General features: G+C 43.2%; 2 protein-coding genes across 10 annotated transcripts; one reads left to right on the forward strand and one right to left on the reverse strand.

Annotated features, from left to right (window-relative positions):
- Positions 1–39: 39 nt before the first annotated feature.
- On the reverse strand, positions 40–9,802 carry arhgap28 (Rho GTPase activating protein 28). 6 transcript variants are annotated; one of them, XM_056363786.1, is made up of 16 exons: positions 8,794–9,802; positions 8,409–8,450; positions 7,657–7,852; positions 5,348–5,822; positions 4,913–5,024; positions 4,273–4,613; positions 3,684–3,846; positions 3,351–3,442; positions 2,611–2,688; positions 2,337–2,490; positions 2,131–2,213; positions 1,523–1,738; positions 1,285–1,410; positions 1,042–1,169; positions 682–719; positions 40–602 (listed from the first exon to the last, which is right to left on the reverse strand). In XM_056363786.1, exons 4-16 carry the CDS (start codon positions 5,819–5,821, stop codon positions 520–522), a joined length of 2,088 nt encoding a protein of 695 aa, XP_056219761.1. In that variant the 5' UTR covers position 5,822; positions 7,657–7,852; positions 8,409–8,450; positions 8,794–9,802; the 3' UTR covers positions 40–519. The 6 variants fall into 6 exon arrangements, with proteins under 6 accessions (XP_056219761.1, XP_056219762.1, XP_056219766.1 ...); XM_056363787.1 differs by lacking the exon at positions 8,409–8,450; XM_056363791.1 differs by lacking the exons at positions 8,409–8,450; positions 8,794–9,802 and having other exon boundaries at positions 4,345–4,613; positions 5,348–5,568; positions 5,641–5,822; positions 7,657–7,995.
- On the forward strand, positions 8,649–23,723 carry LOC130160955 (lethal(3)malignant brain tumor-like protein 4). Of its 4 annotated transcripts, none has more exons than XM_056363792.1 (18): positions 8,649–8,743; positions 10,402–10,451; positions 11,003–11,088; positions 11,434–11,538; positions 11,612–11,747; positions 11,832–11,923; positions 12,075–12,217; positions 13,933–14,009; positions 14,110–14,195; positions 14,375–14,485; positions 14,569–14,758; positions 14,871–14,970; positions 15,816–15,932; positions 16,612–16,692; positions 17,388–17,461; positions 20,629–20,792; positions 21,493–21,555; positions 21,650–23,723. In XM_056363792.1, the coding sequence occupies exons 2-18, from the start codon at positions 10,424–10,426 to the stop codon at positions 22,049–22,051; spliced, it is 2,055 nt and encodes a 684-aa protein (XP_056219767.1). In that variant the 5' UTR covers positions 8,649–8,743; positions 10,402–10,423; the 3' UTR covers positions 22,052–23,723. The 4 variants fall into 4 exon arrangements, with proteins under 4 accessions (XP_056219767.1, XP_056219768.1, XP_056219769.1 ...); XM_056363793.1 differs by having other exon boundaries at positions 20,632–20,792; positions 21,650–23,722; XM_056363794.1 differs by having other exon boundaries at positions 14,569–14,683; positions 21,650–23,722.
- Positions 23,724–24,360: the final 637 nt, after the last annotated feature.

Genomic DNA, 24,360 nt, shown 5'->3' on the forward strand with positions numbered 1-24,360 from the left:
GGAGGAGACACAACACCTTCAGCACATCTTTGATTTAAGTATGAGCAGGTTTTTACATCCACATTTTAGTTTATTACAAACAACAGAACAGGAAGAGACCGATTGATTCTCTGCTTTGCTATCAATAATCAATATGTACAAAATACAAAGTAAATATCAATAGAAACTTTCTATTGTTCTCCATTGATACATGTTTGAACACTGAAGTTTAGGAGCCTTATGTTTATACCATCTGATGAATGATGGAATGTGATGTCACCGCTGTGATGTCAAGTGTTGGCTATAGGTGTAAGTTGTTGAGAGTCGTGAGACAGGTTCAGACTAGTGGTGAGACAGCTGGAGACTTGTGGGGCAGGAGGTAAGACGAGTTATGAGACTGTCGGGTGGTAAGGCACGTTGTGAGACAGGTTGGAACTAGTTTTGGAAGTGGTGGTGAGACGGGGGAGAGTGGTTCAACAGGTTGCCAGAGGCAATGAGACAGGTAGAACAAGTTGTGACACAGGTGAGAAAGATTGTGTGTCAGGGTTTGATCAGCCAATCACAGTGAGGATTCGCTCTGTAAACATCCAACAGGATGCAGTCTGGATGGAGACGACGCTCACCTGAGAGACAGACAGGTGTTAATATCTTTGAATATCTGTGCAGCAGGTAGTTATTTGACGATGTCATAATGAGACTCACAGATGTTTCCTCCGACTTCGTACAGACTCTGAACAGGACTGGTGGTTGAGAGACAGACAGAGAGAGAGAGACAGAGAGAGATTATATAATTTATATATATATAATATTGTATCATCATTAATCATCCGTCAATGTTTATAATTTTCTGTACTGCTTTGGAAATATAGATTTCTGATCTGTCATGCCAATAAAGCTTATTTGAATTTGAGACAGACAGAGAGAGAGAGAGAGAGCGAGAGAGACAGGATAAATGACAGATTGTTTTTGTGTTTAAAAGTTCAAAACTGGTTTTATGGTTCAGGTTCAGAGTTAGGTGGGGGGCGGTCCTTACAAGTACAGAAGTGTGTGTGTGTGTGTGACCTGTTCTCAAACTCGAAGCGGGCGGTTACGTCTTTGGCTCTCATTTGTCCGTCAAGTTGTATCGCCATGGAGACCTTGGTGTGTAGGGGGGCACAGACCCTGATCACACCTTCACAAAGCTCTGTGATCTGCACACACACACACACACACACACACAAAGGTGTGATGTCACACTGTTGACATCACAAGACAAACAGGTGAACAGGTTCATTTAATATGGCCCCGTTCTGGTATTGGTCTCACCTGGTTTCTGTCATTCTTGTCACTCTTCCTCCTCAGGAGTCGTCTCCCTGTCCTCGTTAGCCCGGACTGTTTCTGATTGGTTGCCTGGTTCATCCGTCTCACCTGAGACAACAGGAAGCTTGGAACCTATCAGAGAAAGACAGGTGATGTCACAGACAGGTGTAACCTGTAACTGGGTGGAGACAGATCTTAAGTTGCCATAGAAACTGGGACTGTACAGGTGTGTCCTCAGACTCACGATCCACAACAGGTCCTGGTGTGTGATCATCAGCCGGATCAGTTGAGCTCCGCCTACCGCCTCCTCCATCTCCTCCCGTTGCTTGGTGATGGATAGCTTGTTACCATGGTGATGGCAGGAGAACAGGTTGGGTGCCATTACCATGGAGACATTCCACAGAGACATCCGGTTTTGGTCCTGATGAGAGACTACCTTACGCAGGAAGACTAACAGGGCCTGTAACCATGGAAACAGATCCAGATTAACCTGTAACTATGGAAACAGATCCAGGTTTACCTGTAACCATAGAAACATGTGCAGGTAGGTTTACCTGTAACTATAGAAACAGATCCAGGTTTTGTGTGTGTGTGTGTGTGTGTGTGTGTGTGTGTGTGTGTGTGTGTGTGTGTGTGTGTGTGTGTGTGTGGGGTCAGGAGAGTTTCACCTGTAATCACTGTAGCCAGGTGTTTAACCTGTCTGTCAGTGTGAACAGTAGTTACACCTTTGACCACCTGCTGAGTCTTTGACTCTAACACCTGTTGAGCTGATGTGATGTGTTGTTTTTGTGTGTTGTTGGTGTGTAGTTTTTTTTGTTGTTGTGTATTTGCTGTGTTGTTGTTGTTGTTTACTCTGAGTGTGTCTCTGTTGACTTCAGGAAGTAACAACGACAGCAGCTGCAGAGCCTGAACCTGATGGAGAACAGACGACACACCTGCAGAGACATACAGGTCAACACAGTTCATTCAGTGGGAGGCTAGCCCCCCCCCACCAGCTGTCTGTACAGTGTGTGTGGGTGTGGGTGTGTGTGTGTGTGTGTGTGTGTCTATGTGTGTACCCAGCACAGAGCGGTAGGTGGACAGGTGTGTGTGTGTCAGCAGAGGTGTCGGCAGCTCTCTGATGAAAAGCTTCAGAAGACCTGCAGCGTCCACCTGTCTGACTGCAGACCAGTCCAAGTCTCCACCACACCTGTCTAACTCTCTACGCAGGTACTGCAGACAGACAGACAGACAGACAGACAGACAGACAGACAGATTCCCTCATGTCCTTCAAATAAAACCATCATATTATTTATTTTAAAAGTATTTTAATTTAGTGAGACAGTTTGTTACCTTCAGTCTGGCAGCTGATCCTGGTACTCTGAGAATCCCCTCAGTCTGCAGGCCGGTCTGCTCTAAGATACACAGCAACTACACACGCGCACACACACACACACACACACACACACACACACACACACACACACACACACACAGATCAATACAGTGGAAAAGGCTGACTCCTCTCACACATTATCAATATTTCATCTGAGCTCAGCTCCGTCTCCAGCAGCCACAGAATCTTTCTCGTCACTGGCATCATCACTGACATCATCACTGACATTACAGACATCACAGCCTCTGTGATGGTTCTCACAAAGACAGCAGTACTAGTGTGTATGGTTGTTTGTTGTTGTAACAGCTCAAATTTAAATCTGATGACATCACAGACCTGAAACCAGCTAAACCACTTCCTGTTCATAGAGAAAACGTGTTCCTACAGTTTAATCATCAGAGGTCGATGAAGTGTTGGAGACTCAATGTCAGGGTCCAACAGCTGATCTGAGGTCAGATGTTCTCTGTAGAACATTAGAACCTCAGTTCTGTCAGAGAACAGCTGCAGATGCTCTGATCTAAATTAAACTCATTTAACACATTTAACTTGAAGCTAAACGCTAACCACACACTGCATCACAGGAATGTTCAGCTGTTAGCATGTTAGCTCAGCAAAAAGCTAACATGAATGTCAGCTGAAACAACACTGACCTGCAGACAGACAGAGAGAGAGACAGACAGACAGACGGGTTCTTCACCTTCTGGAAGACGACAGGAACTTTGATTCCAGGAAACCTTTTCCTGTCATTCTCCAACAATGAGTTCAGAGGAACACCGAATACGCCGCCGTCTGATCAACAGAGAGAGAAGAGACAGAGTCATAGTGTCATTGTGTTTTCAGAGTCAGTAACAGATGAAATGTTTTATATTAATCAGTGTTAATGACGTCATCATCAGTTATCTCATCTGTAATAATATGAGCCCTGTTCAAACATAGTGATGTCATAAAGTCATAGATGTGTAGAGATCAACTGAGAGATGATCAGCTTAAGTCTTTGACAGTGTTTGTTTTTTGTAAAAATGAGGCTCACCCTGGGTTCTGCGGCGTGGTGGACGGGTATGTTTGATTTGGACACCCAGAGCGACCAGGAAGGTGGAGAGCTCGATGTGAGAGATGAAGCAGAGCTGGGTGAGGTCACATGATGACAGGTCATCTGCGCAGGTGAGATCCTGAGAGGGACAAACAGGTACAAACTACACACACACACACACACACACTGTGATCATTCAAGGAGCATATTCATTTCCTTTAAAACACTTAGAATCCTGATCAGACCTGAACCACATGTTGATCTGGTTCAGTGTGACATCACTTCCTAACCCAGAATAAAGCTCCAGAGAAATGGAGTCTGTAGAACTTCATAGAGAATCCTCCTGTTTTTAAGTTTCTTTCATTATCACAGTAAAACATTATGATACACTGCAGACAGGAAGTGATCACAGCTGATCACAATCGATCTCAGCTGTGATCAGCTGCTGATAATGAGACAGTCTGACTACATGAAGGCTAAAGTTGTAGCTCACAGTTAACTCACTAAATCCATGGCAACATTATACTTTGTGTTTACACTCCCCAAAGCATTATGGGAGCTGTGGTCCCAAAGCGTACAGCAGGATCACCTCAGAAATTATTAAAATGATGTTGCTGGTCTCCATGGTAACAAACAGGTGAATGTCACAGATCAGACTCACTGACAGGTCACTGTTGTCATCCTCAATGAAATGCAGGCAGTCCCAACAAGTCCCGCCCCGTTTGTGCTCGGCCACACCCTCTGAATACGGAGAGTCCCGCAGCAGCCAATCAGCTCGTCTTGACTGACTGACGGGTGGTGAGTGAGTGTGAGGAGGGGAGGGAGTGAGTGTCAGAGAGTGTGTGTTTGACGGAGAGTGTGTGTTTGTGGGGGATGATGGGTGTTCAGGAAGCTGATCCTCAAACAGAAACGTGGGAAGAGTTGATCGAACTGTAAACACAAACATCAACAGTAAACAGTTTATTCTCTAGAACGACGTAGAAGAAAACTAGAACCACCTAAAGGACCTCTAGAATCTCCTAAGTGACCAATAGCAGACCTAAGGGACCCCCCCAGAACCACCTAGAGGACTCATGGATCATCCAGAACTACCTCTAGAACCTCTAACGGACTACTCAAACCTCCTCATTGACTACCACATACTCCTAGAGAAAAGAGGAACTCTAGAACCCGGTACGGGATCCAACAGGCCTGTGATTGGGTAGGTCTTTGAGCAGAGAGACAGGTACCTCTGTGAGTGCTGCGGCGGATGGTTTTGGTGGTGGTGTGGTATCGACTTGGTGGTGACGCAGAGTGGTGAGAGAAGGGGGAGGGGCATCTGTCAGCTGAGTCATTGTCAGACTGAAACAGAAAACACTGAGTCATGACTTTTTCTAATGCACTACAACTCCCAGAATTCACTGCAAGATCTGTGTTCAGATACATAATGACACATTAAAACATAATGACTGATTTTTATATGATTACAGTTTATCTGAAAACAGCCAGAGAGAATGTGACTGCTCTCACAGCAGGCTTCAAACCAGCTTTATTCATAACACATGGAAGAAAACAAAACACAATCAGCTGTTACATGTGTTACACCCCGTGTTTATTTTTCTGTTACACCTTCTGTTTACCTGTGTTACACTCTGTGTGTATGTCAGTGTATATATTTAACCAACCTGAGTGAAGATGTCCCGGACGTCTCTGATTGGCTGCTTGTTTCTCTTCTTCAGTGTCTCATTGTATATGTCCAGCCTCCTCCTCACTGTGGCAGTTTGTTGCCGTGTCAACGTGGACAGCACTGCCTCGGCTGGCGGCGGCGGCGCCTCGTCCTCCGACGAGCCTGTCACCAGGGAGGATAACCCCGCCTCTGTCAGCCACACCTCCTCCAGCTCCACCTCTGCAGGTAAACAAAGACAGGTAGAGGTGAGACAGGGAGGGGATGTTTCACTCTGCTGTAAGTTTGACTTACCGTCCATACTCTTCCTCTCCTCCTCTTCCTCATCTTCATCTTCTCCCTCCTTCTCCTCCTCGATGCTCTGCACTTCCCTCCAGTAGGTTTCCATGGCAGCACGGTGGGGGTCAGAGGTCATTGTGTTGGTGGGTGGAGGGGGGGAGGGGGAGGGGGAGGTGGTAGGTGGACACGATAACATCCTGTAGAGACAGAGACAAACGATTCTGTCAGATTAATGGATCCGGTCAGTCAATCACAGTGTCAGGGACAAACAGAGCTCAGAGTCAAACATCACTTATATATGATATATATACTACTATACTACTGTATATAAACTACTGTATAAACTACTGTATATAAACCACTGTATAAACTACTGAATATAAACTACTATATAAACTACAGTATATAAAATACTGTATATAAACTACAGTATACAAACCACGGTATAAATTACTGTATATAAACTACTGTATATAAATTACTGTATAAACCACTGTATAAACTACTGTATATAAACTACTGTATAAATTATGTATAAAAACTACTGTATATAAACCAATGTATGAACCACTGTATAAAGTACTGTATAAACCACTGTATATAAACCACTGTTTAAACTACAGTATATAGACCACTGTATAAGCTACTGTATATAAGCTACTGTATATAAACCAATGTATGAACCACTGTATAAACCACTGTATGTAAACTACTATATAAACCACTGTATATAAACTACTGTATAAACTGCTGTATATAAAGTACTGTATAAACTACTATATAAACCACTGGTTAAAAACTACTGTATAAAAACTAGCTCAGATGAAATATTGATGTGTGTGTGTGTCTGTCATAGACTCCTTTAGGGGACATATTTCAGACCAGTCAACTGTGGACAAAAGCTGACGTTAGTCAAGGTCTCCAGGTAATATCCCCAAACCTGTGTGTGTGTGTGTGCGTGCGTGCATTTGTTACAGTGTGTGTGGTGGGGGAACCTCGGTCTAATGCTTTTGGTTCTCAGGGGAGGGGAGTGGGGTGCGCAGGCTAATGATAACTGCAGCTGCATGTCCATTAGGAGGAAATGGATGCTGTCATCCAATCAAAGCATCAGGGATAAGTGTTTTCACTCAGGTCCTTAGACAGTAATCTGACCTGGTTATTCCTCCTGACGTTAAATCATCTGAGAAACACTTGGACCTCTGCAGCTTCATTTTATCTTATTGTTTAGTTTTCAGAGTTTAGTTCACGAGAGGAACCTGAACAGAACAACAACAATAATGATATCAATAACAATGATAATAATAATAATAATCATAGATTTTAAAAAAGAAGTTGACTTAAAATCTTTGAGTTAAAAATCAATTCACAAGTGAAAAAAAGTGTCTGGATCCAGATCAGAGGATCACCAGACCTGGTCCAGAGACTTTGGACAGGGACGTGTTGTTAATGCCTGTGTCTCTCGGTGGATGTGAACCTGGTCTGGATCTGTTGCTGAAACTGGTTTTTCTGGTCCACATCTTGGAATATTGGATTCAGACCAGATTTGGGTCCACTGTGTCTGCTCTTGTCACCCTGCCCCTCCAGTATAGCAGTCCAGTGGTCCAGACCAGCTTGACTCATAGACTAGGTTTCTAGTTATCCAAAGTATGTGATGTGGTTTAAATCTGGTCTTAGCTTAGCTTAGTCCTCATCTGTTGATCTGATCCAGATCCATTAAACACAGCAGGTCATCAATCCAAACTCTGACCAGACTCTGACTATGTCCAGTCTTGGTCTGAGTCCTGGTCTGGTCGTTTTAACATGTTTTTGTTGAACAATCTAATTTCACTATCTTTCCTCATCTTCTTACTGATCTTGTGTCAGTTTCTACCTCTCTCTAGCAATCTCTCATTCTCTTCAGTAGCATCAGTGCCATTGCAATCGATATCTCATCAATATGTTATCAATAAATTATCCATATGTTATCCATTTGGTCCCTATCAGTGTATGATTAGTGATCAATCAAGGCATAAAGACAAGAATCCAACTCACCCCTGATATGTCCGGCTGCTGATCCTCTCTGTGAGAAGACGAGGGGGAGGAGTTGTGAAGGGCCAGAGAGGGAGGGGGGAGGGAACATTCTGGTCTCCCAGTTTAGACTAACAGCTGGAGAGCGGCTCAGACTGGGAGTGTTGAAGTCAACACTGTCAACACTGACATCTGTGGTGAGCTTAGCTTAGCACAAAGACTGGGAGCAGAGGGAAACTGTTAGCTTAGCTTTGGCAGAAAGCTCATTATCATAGAAATTCTTCAGTTAACAGAAACAAAAGAAGCATAAAAAAGAAGTAAACAGTACAAACACACTGATTATAAACAGGTTATATCTAATTAAAGTGCAAATTTTAATAATTAATTGATTAAATGATTGCATACATTTCCACTAGGGGATAAATAAAGTATCTATCTATCTATCTATCTATCTATCTGATTTAATGATTGATTAATGATTAGATGAAGGCAGTGGAGAATAAAGCAGCTTCTAGCACTTAGCTTTGTGCTAGCTCCAGTGTGTTTGTTTTATCCTTTTAAGACAGTGTGTTATTGATGAAGTTTTAGATTTAGATAATATTTCATATGTCGTTGTGTCTGAAATAAATCAGTGAGGAAGAGATTTCAGGTAACGTCTTGCTGCTGTCAGTCTGACCACACGGTGGTGCTGCAGGCCACTAGTCTCTATACTATAATACAGAAGTGTCTGATGTTTGTTAAAGGGTGAGTAATATTTTGTGACGTCAGATCCTCACTCTCTGGTTGTTATTGGTCCACCTGTAAGTGACGTGTTGCACCTGTTCGGGCCATGTGACAGGTATCAAACACATGAAGCATTAAAGCAGTGAACAGGATAAAATCACATTTTAATGAAGGTTAAACGCATCCTAACACAGGAATTTGAAATGACCTGATTATAAACCTCAAAACTTTATTTAAAACAATAACTTTATTTATTTCACAAGCTGATTTTATTTACATGTATAGTTCCCCCCACCCCCGCCAGTCCTCTGGATGCGCATGCGCAGTGACCTCTCAGTATTTCCGTGTAGTGGAGCTGTCACCAGTCTGAGGCGGAACACCACACACGGTAAGTTTCTGTCTAAACTCTTGGTACCGGTACCGGATCCTCTTGTTTACCTCTGTCCGGGTCCCCGGCTCCTCTCAGCGGCTCTCCGCAGCAGCTGCAGCCGCTCTCAGGAGCTCAGAGTCCGGCGGAGAGAGCCGAGGATCACCGGCGGGTCTGAGCTGTTTGTTGTTTCCTGATTGAACCTGCGTCAATTCACACAGGTGCGGGCAGCGCAATTCCGCTCTGATCTTCACAATAAGAGTCTGGCTCGAGTGCCAGATAGCTCATTTTGATTCATGTGCAACTTTAGTCTGAAGAGATTGTACAGACACACACACACACACACACACACTGAGTCCGAAAAGATTTTTAATCCCAACCAACAAAACAACTTTTTTCTTTCATTGTAAAATCAGTTTTTAACAGATGTTGATTAGGATCCGACTGAACCCAGAGGTGGAGGAAGTATTGTAATTGTGCTGCAGTAAAAGTACTAATAAACACTCTAAAATACTCTGGTACAAGTAAAAGTGCTGCTGTAATGTTAGAGAGTGAAGGACGACCTTGGTGTCACTTCTACATGAGTTTAAGAAGTGAAGGAGATGAGGTGAAGTTCACGGTCAGAGCTGGTCAGACATGTTGTCAGACATTTGTTAGAGTAGTCAGGAGAGGAGGTGCTCTCTGAGGAGAGGAGTCTACAACATGTTCTGCTCTGATAGAACCAAAGACCAGAACAGTCTGAACTGCAGGAAGGTGATGTCAGAGGACCACAGTCGGGGTGAGTTCAGGTAGATGGTTCAGACCCAGCATTGACTCTGAAGGCAGCAACAGGTGTAAACAGGTTGATGAGCAGCAGAGTTCAGATCATAATATCATTCAATTACTGTTTTATATCAGGTTGTGACCAATGATCATTTTCATTATGGATTAATCTTCTGATCATTTTCTCCATGATCCATGAATTGAGTCTGAGAAACTGATCAGCTGATCAGTTTATAATGGTCAATAGTTGCAGTTGTACAGAGCAACAGTAATAATCAAATGACACATAGATGTGTACGCAGTACACACACGTTTTATTGCATGGACACTTTTAATACTTGAAGTATATTTTCCTCATTGCACTGAACATATTCACAGTACTTTTACTGCAGCGGGGTGTCTGAGTACTTCTTCCACCTCTGTGGAGCATCGTGACCTTTGACCCTTATTAGCAGCATCCTCCTGGCACAATAAAAGAGAGACAGCTCAGTGATTTGATCCCAGACTTGCTGCAGGAAGACTTTTATTTTGAAGGTAGACTCATGTGGACTTCCTGTGTGTGTGTCTTTGTGTTGTAATGGAGTCGTTTCCTGCCATGATGAAGATGATGAAGAGTGTTTGTTTGTGTTTAACAGCTGTTCTGATGATTACTGATGCAGTTATTGATTATTTGGCATCAGATGATTGTTATTGATCAGTATTGATCAGTATTGATCAGTTATTTTATTGATCCAGTGGAAGAACAGATGTTGTTGTGATTATAAATGAGAAGATGAGTCACCACAGAGATTGTCTCAATGACCCCATTACAACATATTGATCAGTGATCAGGTTTTGAACAGATTGATCAGTGATCAGTTTTGAACAGATTGATGCGGCAGTGCCGCTGTACCTTCATGTTTGTCCTGTCTCAACAGAAAAGAACCAAAGAAGAAGAAGATGAAGAACAAAGTCAGCAGCACTCAAGGTAAGTGTCCCTGTCCCCCTACAGCCTGATGCTGCCTCCACCAGGCTTCAGTATTGTTCAGGTGATATCTGCTTTCATCCAGACCTGACTCTGAGACTTGAGACCAGACAGTTCAGCCTTGGTCTCATCAGACCACAATCTGGTTTCTCTCAGTCTCAGAGTCCTCTAGCTGTCCATTAGGAGAGGCTTTGTCTGGACCCTCTGACATGAACCTGAACATGTTGATCTGGTTCAGTTCACTTCCTGATGATGTCATCACTTCTGACCATAAAGCTCCAGAGAAACAGAGTCTGTAGAACACTGCAAACAGGAAGTGATCACAGCTGATTACAGCTGATTCAGTCTCACTACATGTGAACTGATACAGGATATAAAATAAAGACTGGAGTCTAAATCAGAAACATGAAACCTGCAGGTCTGTGATAGTCTTTGCGTGACTGAATGTAGGTCACAACAGTGTTGTAAGCGTGGTACCAACCGTGTGTGTGTGTGTGTGTGTGTGTGTGTGTGTGTGTGTGTGTGTGTGGGTGTGGGTGTGGGTGGCTGTTCAGTGAGTGTAAAGCGATGGTCCTGGTCCTGGCAGCAGTACCTGAATGAACAGAAAGCTGAAGCTGCTCCAATGACACTCTTTACACAGGTAACACACACACACACACACACACACACACACACACACACACACACACACACTAGTTAAAAAATATCTTTTTCCGTAAAACTTTCAGACACTAAAAGTTTATTAACATAAAATCATGAATATGAATCTGAACTGTCTCTCTCTGACCCGCCTCTCTCTCTCTGACATGTGTCTCTCCCTGATCTGTCTCTCTCTCACCTGTCTCTCTCTGTGACCTGTCTCTCTCTGACATGTCTCTCTCTCTGACCTGTCTCTCTCTCTCTCACCTGTCTCTGTCTCTAACATGTCTCTCTCTCACCTGTCTCTATCTCTGACCTGTCTCTCTCTCACCTGTCTGTCTCTCAGTCCCAGTCCTTTCCCAGTAGGAGAACTGCTTTTAAAGTTGGGATGAAGCTGGAAGGCGTCGACCCACTGCACCCCTCCATGTTCTGCGTGCTGACGGTTGCCGAGGTAACGCTCACACACACACAGGCACACATAACTGTCTGAGGTGGGTCAGAGGACTCACCTGTCCCTCTGTCAGGTGATCGGATATCGGCTGCGTCTCCATATTGATGGCTACTCAGAGTGCTATGACTTCTGGGTAAACGCTGACTCAGCAGACATCAGACCGGCAGGCTGGTGTAGAGACCACAACCACAAGCTCCACCCACCTAAAGGTGAGCACAAGTAGCCTGTCACCCTTTCAGGTAATCACCTGGCACAGATGACATCATTCTACCTGTCTGTCTCTCTCTTTAAAGGTCAAAGTGAGACACAGTTTGAATGGCAGCTCTACCTTCAGTCCACAGGCTCTGATGCGGCGCCTCCATCCCTGTTCACCTGTCGCACTACAGTCAGTATACACCTGTCTAACCTGTCTGTCTGCTCACCTGTCGCACTGCAGCCATTAAACACCTGTCTCACCTGTTGTCTGCTCACCTGTTGCACTACAGTCAGTATACACCTGCTCCACCTGTCTGTCTCTCCGCCTGTTTGTCTCTCAGGGCTGTGGATTCAGGCTGGGGATGAAGATGGAGGCTGTCGACAAGAAGAACCCCGGACTTGTCTGCGTCGCCTCCGTCGCCGATGTCATCGAAGATCATTTCCTTGTTCACTTTGACAACTGGGACGACACGTACGACTACTGGTGAGACAGACAGGTCACAGACAGACAGGTGACAGATAAGTAGTACAAGGAGTAATATTAGCAGTATGAGGAGTAGTACCAGTAGTAGTATCAGTAGTAGTGTCAGTAGTAGTATCAGGAGTAGTATCAGTAGTATCAGTAGTAGTATCAGGAGTGGTATCAGTAGTATCAATAGTAGTATCAGTAGTAGTATCAGCAGTAGTATCAGGAGTAGTATCAGGAGTAATATCACTAGTCTCAGCAGTAGTATCAGGAGTAGTATCACTAGTATCAATAGTAGTATCAGGAGTAATATCAGTAGTATCATTAGTAGTATCAGGAGTAGTATCATTAGTAGTATCAGGAGTAATATCAGTAGTATCAGTAGTAGTATCAGGAGTAGTATCAGGAGTAATTTTACTAGTGTCAGTAGTAGTATCAGGAGTAATATCAGTAGTATCAGTAGTAGTATCAGGAGTAATTTTACTAGTGTCAGTAGTAGTATCAGGAGCAGTATCATTAGTAGTATCAGGAGTAGTATCATTAGTAGTATCAGGAGTAGTATCAGGAGTGGTATCAGGAGTAGTATCAATAGTAGTATCAGGAGTAATATCAGTAGTATCAGTAGTAGTATCAGGAGTAATTTTACTAGTGTCAGTAGTAGTATCAGGAGCAGTATCATTAGTAGTATCAGGAGTAGTATCATTAGTAGTATCAGGAGTAATATCAGGAGTGGTATCAGGAGTAGTATCAATAGTAGTATCAGGAGTAATATCAGTAGTATCAGTAGTAGTATCAGGAGTAGTATCAGGAGTAATTTTACTAGTGTCAGTAGTAGTATCAGGAGTAATATCAGTAGTATCAGTAGTAGTATCAGGAGTAATTTTACTAGTGTCAGTAGTAGTATCAGGAGCAGTATCATTAGTAGTATCAGGAGTAGTATCATTAGTAGTATCAGGAGTAGTATCAGGAGTGGTATCAGGAGTAGTATCAATAGTAGTATCAGGAGTAATATCAGTAGTATCAGTAGTAGTATCAGGAGTAATTTTACTAGTGTCATTAGTAGTATCAGGAGCAGTATCAATAGTATCAATAGCAGTATCAGGAGTAGTATCAGGAGTATCAGTAGTAGTATATCGGCCATATGCCGTTAAACTGTTGTAAAATGTAAAGCGCTGCTCGTGATCATTTGTAAACTGATTCGTTCAGTTCAGCGTTCACTTAAAATATGAACTAGTGTTCAATGAACAACACTGGTAGTGTCAGTAGTATCAGTAGTATCAGTAGTGTCAGTAGTAGTATCAGGAGTAGTATCGGTAGTGTCAGTAGTAGTATCAGGAGTAGTATCGGTAGTGTCAGTAGTAGTATCAGGAGTAGTATCGGTAGTGTAAGTAGTAGTAGCAGCCGATGTTTCTCTGTTTCAATCAGGAGTAGCAGCAGCACCAGCAGTACTATGAACAGCGGTAGAAACAGTAGTAGTAGTAGTATCAGTATTGATTAGAGCAGCAGTGGCAGTATCACTTGCTGTAGTAGCAGTACTATCAGTATTATTAGTAGTACTACAGTACAGTGTAGTATTTGCAGTAAATCATGTTTGATGTTGAGCAGCAGGTGGAGCTGTTTTCACCGTATTTCTATCAATCTGGTTGACTCAATGTGATCAGATGTTTATTGATTAACTTGATGAACTGCTGCATGTCAGTATTGATGAACTGATGGTTGTATTTATTGATCAGGTGTGACAGCAGCAGTCCGTACATCCATCCTGTCGGCTGGTGCGAAGAACAGGGACGACCTCTGACCGCCCCCCAGGGTACACACAGTATTTATACAGACAGTATTTATTGTACACAGTATTTATACACACAGTATTTAACCTGTAGTATTTTGGTAATCAGTACTTTGTTTTTCAGGTCATCCAAACCCAGAGAACTTCCTGTGGGAAGAATACCTGCAGGAAACCGGTTCCACTGCTGCTCCCAGTTCAGCCTTCACACTGGTGAGGAAACAAGGAGGTAGAAGAGGAGAGGAGGAGGTAGAGAAGGAAACGAGGTAGAGGAGGAGTGGAGGAGGTAGAGAAGGAGGTAGTTTAGGAAGGGTGTAACTGACAGCTCTCATGTCCAGTCAGAAGGCTGGATAAAATGATTAAGAATTGTCTTTGTGCCTCTGTCCAATCAGAGAGCTCCACATGGTTTCCAGGTGAACCACAGGCTGGAGGCCGTCGACAGGAGGAACCCCATGTTGATCCGCGTTGCCACAGTAACAGATACAGAAGACTACAGGGTGAAGGTATTGTCTACCTGCCTATCTACCTGTCTCTATGTAATAGTCTTTATGCCTGTGTGATGTCATAAAGGTGTCTGTACCTGCAGGTTCATTATGACGGCTGGTCACAGCAGTTTGACGTCTGGTGTGACAGCGACCTCTGTGACCTTCATCCTGTCGGCTGGTGTCAACGCACAGGACACCCACTGGAACCTCCCCCAGGTCAGACAAACAGGTCAGAGAGAGACAGATTGGACAGACAGGTCAGAGAGAGAGAGGGACACATCGGACAGACAGGTCAGAGAGACAGGTTAGAGACAGACAGGTCAGAGAGAGACAGACAGATATACTGTAGCAGTATCACTAATTATCTTAACTTTGTTCATCATTTTCCTTGTGTGTGAGACAGGTTCCTCCCCCCTCTCCTCTCCCTCTCAGGGTGTATGTCCCACTCCAGGCTGCAGAGGAGTCGGACACATCAAAGGAGCCAAATACACCGGACACCACAGGTACACACACCTGTCTCACACAGACCAATTTGATAAGTTTACCTGCTGAGTCTTGTTTTCCTGTCTGATGAGTCAAGTTTTATATCTGCTGAGTCATGTCTCTGTTTCTTTCTGCTGAGTCATCACTGTTTCTTTCTGTTGACTCATGTCTTCTTTCTGCTGAGTCATGTCTCTATTTCTTTCTGCTGAGTCATGTCTCTGTTTCTGTCTGAGTCATGTCTCTATTTCTTTCTGCTGAGTCATGTCTCTGTTTCTTTCTGAGTCATGTCTTATTTCTGCTGAGTCATGTTTTCTTTCTGCTGAGTCATGTCTTAATTCTGCTGAGTCGTGTCTCTGTTTTTTCCTGCTGAATCATGTCTCTGTTTCTTCCTGAGTCATGCCTTATTTCTGCTGAGTCATGTTTTCTTTCTGTTGAGTCATATCTTCTTCCTGCTGAGTCATGTCTCAATTCTGCTGGGTCGTGTCTGTTTTTTCTGCTGAGTCATGTTTTCTTTCTGCTGAGTCATGTCTTAATTCTGCTGAGTCATGTCTCTATTTCTTTCTGCTGAGTCATGTCTTAATTCTGCTGAGTCATGTCTTTATTTCTTTCTATTGAGTCATGTCTTTCTGTTGAGTCATATCTTCTTTCTGTTGAGTCATGTTTTCCTTCTGCTGAGTCATGTCTTAATTCTGCTGAGTCATATCTCCGTTTCTTTCTGCTGAGTCATGTCTCTATTTCTTTCTACTGAGTCATGTCTTTCTGTTGAGTCATGCCTCTGTTTCCTTCTCGTCTTCAGTAGTGTTTTGTGTTTTTCAAATCTCTCTCTCTTCTTGTCTCTCTATCTCCTTCTGTGTCTCTTGTCCAGTGCCTTTGGCTGTCCATACTCAGATATTAATATGCGTAAGGAGGTGGTGCTCCCTGATAGGCTAGGAGGAGAGAGAGTGGTCACCCTCGTACCTGTCACCGTGCATCAGTCAGACAGGTAAAGTCAGACAGGTGGAAAGAAGGTTTCACACTTGTCTTTTTAAATTACTTTCTTAACATTTATCAGTTTATTATTTATGAACATGGATTCAGTATATTTTATATTCCTGGTTGTTTTCATCATCTGTCTGTCAACCTGTCTATCTTTACCCATCCACCTGCCTGTGTCTCACTAACTCTACCTGTCTGTCTCTCACTAACTCTACCTGTCAGTGTCTGACTAACTCTACCTGTCTATCTCTACCCATCCACCTGTCTGTGTCTCACTAACTCTACCTGTCTGTCTCTACCCATCCACCTGTCTGTCTCTCACTAACTCTACCTGTCAGTCTCTCACTAACTCTACCTGTCCGTCTCTCACTAACTCTACCTGTCTGTCTCTACCTAACTCTACCCGTCTGTCTGTGACTAACACTACCTGTCTGTCTGTGACTAACACTACCTGTCTGTCTCTCACTAACTCTACCTGTCCGTCTCTCACTAACTCTACCTGTCTGTCTCTCACTAACTCTACCTGTCTGTCTCTCACTAACTCTACCTGTCCGTCTCTCACTAACTCTACCTGTCTGTCTCTACCTAACTCTACCTGTCTGTCTGTGACTAACACTACCTGTCTGTCTGTGACTAACACTACCTGTCTGTCTCTCACTAACTCTACCTGTCTGTCTGCTGAACAGGAGAGGTATTCAGCTGAAGACGGAGCCGAGAGACGAGACTCTGCTGCTTCCACTGGGGAAGAGAAGAAGACTGACAGACAGGTGAGACAGACAGACAGACAGACAGACAGGTGAGACAGACAGACAGACATTTATAAATACCTGTTGAGTGTCTATGGGTGAAGAAGCTCTATGATTGGCTTGTTGCTCTTTAGCTCTGATTAGGTGTCAGACTGTTCAAAGTTAAAACTCTCGACCATCAAACATGGTCTTCCTCACTACAACCTCTGTAGGTTTGAATCATTACAGTCGGATCCATCTCTCTCTCTGCCTGTCTGTCTCTCAGCTGACAGATTTTCAGAATAAAGTACAGGATGATGTTAAGTGTGTGTGGGTGTTTTTTGTGAGTAGATTATCTCTGGATGTTATATAAAAGTGGATTATATAACACACACACATGAACACGCACACAAACACACACACACACACACACACACACACACACACACAAACAGGCCGATGTGTGTTGATAGTGTCATAAAAACAGGCATGTTGGTGGGAACATTTGACTCAAATCACAGTACTGTTGAACGCTGCTGGAAGAAGAAGAAACATCAGATTGACCGACAGCAGTTTACACACACACACACACACACACACACACACACACAGACTAGACTAGACCAGACTAGACTAAACCAGACTATACTGGACTAGACTAGACTAGACTAGACTAGTTTCCATGTGTAAATGTCTGACCTCACTTTTCCCCCTCTCTCTTCTGTCTCCACCCCCAGACTGTCTCAGCCAACCAAATTCCTCTGTGTGAAACAGGAAGTGGAGGAGCTTCACCTGAGACCCCTGGGACCAGGTACAGTGTGCTACCTGATGGTTTCCATAGAAGCAGGTTCATGATGTCAGAGTGAACACACCTGATATTTGTTGAGCTCAGCAGCCACTTATATTTATCTCCATGATAATTACTGTCATAAACACCTTGATCATAAACACCTGCATAATAAACACATGCATCATGAACACCTGCATCATAAACACCTGCACCATAAACATGTGTATCATAAACACCTGGATCATAAACACCTGCACCATAACTTTCTGGATCATAAACACCAACATCATAAACACCTGCATCATAAACACTTGCACCATAAACACCTGGATCATAAACACTGGCATTGTAAACACTGGCATTGTAAACACCTGCATCGTGAACACCTGCATCGTAAACACCGGCATCGTAAACACCGGCATCATAAACACCTGCATCATAAACACCTGGATCATAAACACCAGCATCATAAACACCTGCATCATAAACACCTGCAACATAAACACCTGCATCATAAACACCTGGATCATAAACACCGGCAACATAAACACCGGCATCATAAACACCTGGATCATAAACACCTGGATCATAAACACCGGCAACATAAACACCGGCATCATAAACACCTGGATCATAAACACCGGCAACATAAACACCGGCATCATAAACACCTGGATCATAAACACCTGCATCATAAACACCGGCATCATAAACACCTGGATCATAAACACCTGCATCGTAAACACCTGGATCATAAACACCTGCATCATAAACACCAGCATCATAAACACCAGCATCATGATCACCTGGATCATAAACACCTGCATCATAAACACCTGGATCATAAACACCGGCAACATAAACACCGGCATCATAAACACCTGCATCATAAACACCGGCATCATAAACACCTGGATCATAAACACCTGCATCGTAAACACCGGCATCGTAAACAACAGCATCATAAACACCAGCATCATGATCACCTGGATCATAAACACCTGCATCATAAACACCTGCATCATAAACAGCTGCTCCATAAACACTGGCATTGTAAACACCTGCATCATAAACACCGGCATCACAAACACCTGGATCATAAACAACGGCATCATAAACACCTGCATCATAAACACCTGCACCATAAACACTGGCAACATAAACACCGGCATCATAAACACCTGGATCATAAACACCTGGATCATAAACACCGGCAACATAAACACCGGCATCATAAACACCTGGATCATAAACACCGGCAACATAAACACCGGCATCATAAACACCTGGATCATAAACACCTGCATCATAAACACCGGCATCATAAACACCTGGATCATAAACACCTGCATCGTAAACACCTGGATCATAAACACCTGCATCATAAACACCAGCATCATAAACACCAGCATCATGATCACCTGGATCATAAACACCTGCATCATAAACACCTGGATCATAAACACCGGCAACATAAACACCGGCATCATAAACACCTGCATCATAAACACCGGCATCATAAACACCTGGATCATAAACACCTGCATCGTAAACACCGGCATCGTAAACAACAGCATCATAAACACCAGCATCATGATCACCTGGATCATAAACACCTGCATCATAAACACCTGCATCATAAACAGCTGCTCCATAAACACTGGCATTGTAAACACCTGCATCATAAACACCGGCATCACAAACACCTGGATCATAAACAACGGCATCATAAACACCTGCATCATAAACACCTGCACCATAAACACTGGCATTGTAAACACCTGCCCTAACCCTAACCCTATTGAGGAAGTAGGTGACAGGAGGATGTTAGCTAAGCTGACCTCCATCATGAACAATAGCTCTCACTCTCTGCGTGACACTGTAGGGTCTCTGACTTTTACATCCTCGCTGTAAGAAGGAGAGGTTCCTCAGGTCCTTCATTCCAGCAGCTGTCAGACTCCACAACTCCTGCTCTTCCTCACCATGTGCAAACTTGCACTTTTTCATGTACATATCGTGTGTATTGTGTATATTGTATTTATTAGTGTATATTTGGTATATTTTTGTTGTATATTTCCATGGATGTTTTATTCTATAGATGTTTATTTTCTGCTGTGGTAAATGAATTTCCCAGTTGTGGGATAAATAAAGTTAATGTAATCTAATCTAATCTAATAAACAACGGCATCATAAACATATGCATCATAAGCACTGGCATCATAAACACCTGCATCATAAACACCAGCAGCATAAACACCTGGATCATGAACACCAGGATCATAAACACCTGCATCATAAACACCTGCATCATAAAAATATGCATCATAAACTGAGATTTAGGATTAAAGAAACACAGACCAAATCAGATCCATGAGTTCAGAGACCGAGGACCACAGGGTCTCAGCCTCCCCTCATGATGCTGGTCTGGTCTGAATGGGGTCCAGATGGGGGTCCATATGTTTGTGGTGCTGCTCAGTCACTTATCTGCCATCACATATCCTGAGCTCGGATTCAGCTTCAGCGTTAACCAGAGCTTTCGAGTGAAGCTCACAGATCAGTGTGTCGTGTGTGTGTGTGAGCTCTCACCTGATCAATGAACAGTGTCTGATCACATGTCAGTCACAGGGCGGGTCACCAGTTTAACCTGTGTTTTAACCTGCTTGTAACCATAGCAACACAACTAACCAACCTAACCCCTAGCATGGGTTAAAGTGAGCAGAGGCCTTTAAATGGTCACTTACATGAAAACACAGCCTGTGTAAATTCTGCTGCACCACTGTCTCTCTCAGCCTCCTCCCTCTCCAGCCTCACTGTGTTTCCATAGAAACAGCAGGCAGATGAACTGGCTGTTTCCATGGAAACAGCTCACCATGGTGACAGCCGTGTTGGTTGTGCTCTCCGTGCTTTATAGTCTAAGGGACTGCAGACTGTCAGCTCCTCCTGTTTCTGATCACGTGACGCCTGTCTCGCTGCTCAGTTGGGTGAGACAGGTCAGTCTACAGAGTGTGTCTGAACCTGTTCTGAACCAGGACTGGACCAGGACTGGACCACAGTCCTCCACAGAGACTCCACCAAGTCCTGGTATCGGTGTGTCTACACTGAGATCAGATCCAGCTCAGACCCTCTCTGTATGATAATGTCTTCTGTCTCTAACCTGTTTCTCTCTGACCTGTCTGTATTTCCGGCAGCAGAGTCCAGCCTGCAGGCTGCCCTCCACCAGTCTGTCTTCCTGTCGGCCATGTCGGCGCAGCCCGGCCGAGACCTGTCGCTCTGCTGGGAGCAACACCGCAAACTGCTGCCGGGGGTCGCAGGGGTACACGCCGAGACTGTCCAACACTGGAGTGTCCAACAGGTCAGTACGATAGGTCAGAGAGAGAGACAGAGGTCAGAGAGAGAGAGAGAGAGGGACAGGTCAGTACGACAAGTCAGAGAGAGAGAGTTAGGTCAGAGAGAGAGAGAGAGAGAGAGAGACAGGTCAGTACCACAGGATAGAGATAGAGACAGGTCAGAGAGAGAGAGAGAGAGAGAGACAGGTCAGTACCACAGGTTAGAGATAGAGACAGGTTAGAGAGAGAGGGAGACAGATCAGTACAACAAGTCAGAGAGAGAGAGAGAGTGACAGGTCAGTACCACAGGATAGAGATAGAGACAGGTCAGAGAGAGAGAGAGACAGGTCAGTACCACAGGTCAGAGAGAGAGATGGATCAGAGACTAGAGTCTAGTTTCAGGAGGTGATAACAGGATTGTCTCATAAATCTGTTGATGATGATTCTGTGATGTTGTAGACATGGTGGTCATGTTGGTCCATCTTGTCGGCTCCTTGTCAACATCTCATCAATGTCTCATCAACATCTGTTTCATCTTGTTAACATCTTGTCAATGTCTCGTCAACTTCTCTTCAACATCTCCTCAATGTGTCCTCAATGTGTCCTCAATGTCTGTTTCATCTCATTAACATCTCAACAACGCCTCGTCTTGTTGATAAATACATTTTGTCACACTGTCTCTACCTCTGACCTGTCTCTATCGCTGATCTGTCTGTCTCTCTGCAGGTATCAGATTTCATTGAGTCTCTCCCCGGATGTGAGGAACAGGCGAAGCAGTTCAGAGATGAGGTGAAATGACCAATCAGCTGCTGTAGATTTGATGACATCACATTGAACCTGCTGTGATCTGATTGGTTTTTGTTTTTGTCTGCCTGCCTTTTAGCAAATTGATGGGCGAGCCCTCCTCCTTCTCACCCAGCGGGACATTGTGAGGATTATGTCAATCAAACTTGGTCCTGCCCTCAAGATTTACAACTCCATCCTGATGTTCAAACATGCCGAGGACAGTAGCCAATCAGACGCTGAGAATAGGAGCCAATTACATTCTGAGGACAGTAACCAATCACACACTGAGGACAGGAACCAATCAAACCTCGAGGACAGGAGCAAATCGCACGGTGAGGACACACGCCAATCACACGATGAGGACAGGAGCCAATCACACGATGACGATGGAAACCAATCACATGCTGAGGACAAGAGTCAATCACGCGATGAGGATGGGAACCAATCACATGCTGAGGACAGGCATGAGTCACATGCCACTGACACCTGCAGCTCATGACTGAGACAATCCAGAAACACCTACTTGTAAACTCCACCCCCATGTCAGAAGGCCCTCCCCCAATCTAAGGGAATGTTTTCCATCCAATCATTAATCAAATTTAACTTTATGATGTCACAACAATGATCTCAGGTGTGTTTCTGTCTGCATGTAGAAGTCAGTCGTGATGTTCATCATGGAAAAAACATCACTGAGAACACCTGAGCTCCATTTCAGGCTGCATCTCTCAAATGAGGTGGAGCCTGAAATGGAGCTCACCAAACCAGTGGAGCTCACCTGAACTCAACAAAGCAGATGCAGTGTGCAATGGATTCTGGTATGGTGAGGTCTAACAGAGACCTCTGCTGTGATGATGCGTTTGGACTGGACAGGTTGGCCAGGGGGACGTAGGCAGAGCCTGAAATGGGACGTTTCCTTAGTGATGTTAGTACTTACACTGATGATAAACAAACAAAAACAGCTGCACCTGAAAACAAAAAGTTTTTTACAAAGTTGATAAAATGTTATTGAATTTTTTTTAATCTCTTGAATCATCTTTGCTGCGAGCTAATTGGCTGAAATGTTAAACAGCACAGTCCATAAAAAGTCATAAAGTTTTAAGATCCAATTTGTCAGTTTTACATTTTATAAATTCTCACATGACTCTGAGAACTTTATTAATCATTCAGAGAGATGTTTTTCTGTGTTTGTCTTTCTTCAGATGTATTTTTATAAACTTCTTTATATTCACAAGTGACTCTTAATTCCTGTCAATAAAACGACACAAGTACATTAATAAAATGTCAGTGAAAGCAGGACGCATGGACAGATCCACATTCACCAAAGATTCTGCTTGTAATTATGAAAAATTCATAACTGCAAGAGAAGATTTTGTCAAATCAAAGAGGAAGATTTCTTCTCATGATGTGAAAACACTGATAACATTTTGTAATTTCACCATTATGAAAAAGATCTTTGATTCCAAGATTTTCTAACCACAACAAACAAGAAAATTATGAGACATTTTATAACTGTGATGAAAAGTTTTAAAATGACATATTAAAAAAAAAAGTAAAAGTCTATTAATTTCCATAAAAAGTGTCAATCAAAAGCACAAGAATATTTAATACATAAAACATATAAGTGTCATGAATTCAGATGTGATAATTTCTCTTTGGTGAATATTCTGTGACTATCAAAGTTTGATTTTGTTTTTATGAATTTCTGTGAAATTACCACAGGATGACATCACACTGTGGCTCCGCCCCCACTGAAGTCTTTGAGGATTTAATATTTCAGACCTGCCAGGTGAACGCCCCTTCAGGTTTTAACCATAAACAGTGACGTCATAAGTCCCGCCCCTTCTGCTGTGGTTGTACATTAGTTTTATATTTATAATTTTATTCTTGTGTTCTGAAGAGTATCTATTGTTATCTACTGTATCTATAAAAGTTTATTTTAAAGTTAAATTAAAAATCTATATTTGTAGTGTACTCAGACAGTCTGACAGGAATTGGACACCTCCTCCTCTGGGATGTCACTGCAAGGGGCGGGGCATATGTTTCCCTCAGGTTTCCACGGTAACAGCTGATGAATTTAAGCCTCCAGATCGTTTTAATGTTTTCAACAACCTGCTGATATTTATATGAACTTTGCTTCTGTCAGTGTTTGATAAGATCAATAAAGTTTCTGATCTGATCAGTTATTGGTTATTTTGTTAACCAGGTGAGTCACACAGGTCTTAATTGATTGACTGGCTCCAATAGTTATTTAACATTAGTTATATAACATTTCACAATAATCAACAATCAGCAGTGGTTGAAACCACAAACACAAAACCAACCCCCACGCTCCCACTATACACACACACACACACACACACACCGGCAAACTAAACCAAGTTTAAATATTTGAATATATTTTGATTTCCATTTAAACAATAATTAATAATAGTAATTAATAATACAGTGTATTTGCACCCACTTGAAAAGTCTGTTCACCTGTTTACACCTGTGTGAAAATCCCACAGCTCCAACAACATGAAACCAACAGAAACTGCATCATGTTTCCATTGTCTGAGCTCTGACTTGATCTTTAATGACCTCATCATCTTCATCATTTTTTCTTCCTCTGTGTTTCAAAGGCAGCCACTGAAAATCAGCTGTTTCATGTTCACACAGGGGACGGATCAGCTGCTGTTTAAACAGTACTTCAGTGCAACCTGAGCAAAGTAAGTGAAGCTGTGTCAGTGAAATGCACCCTGGGAGATGTAGTTGAGTTTGTATGTGCTCACTCTTTTGTTCTGATGATTGAAGCAGGAAGGTTTTAAC

This window comes from Seriola aureovittata, chromosome 20 (genome assembly GCF_021018895.1).
Source record: "Seriola aureovittata isolate HTS-2021-v1 ecotype China chromosome 20, ASM2101889v1, whole genome shotgun sequence".
In the NCBI taxonomy this organism is placed as follows: domain Eukaryota; kingdom Metazoa; phylum Chordata; class Actinopteri; order Carangiformes; family Carangidae; genus Seriola; species Seriola aureovittata.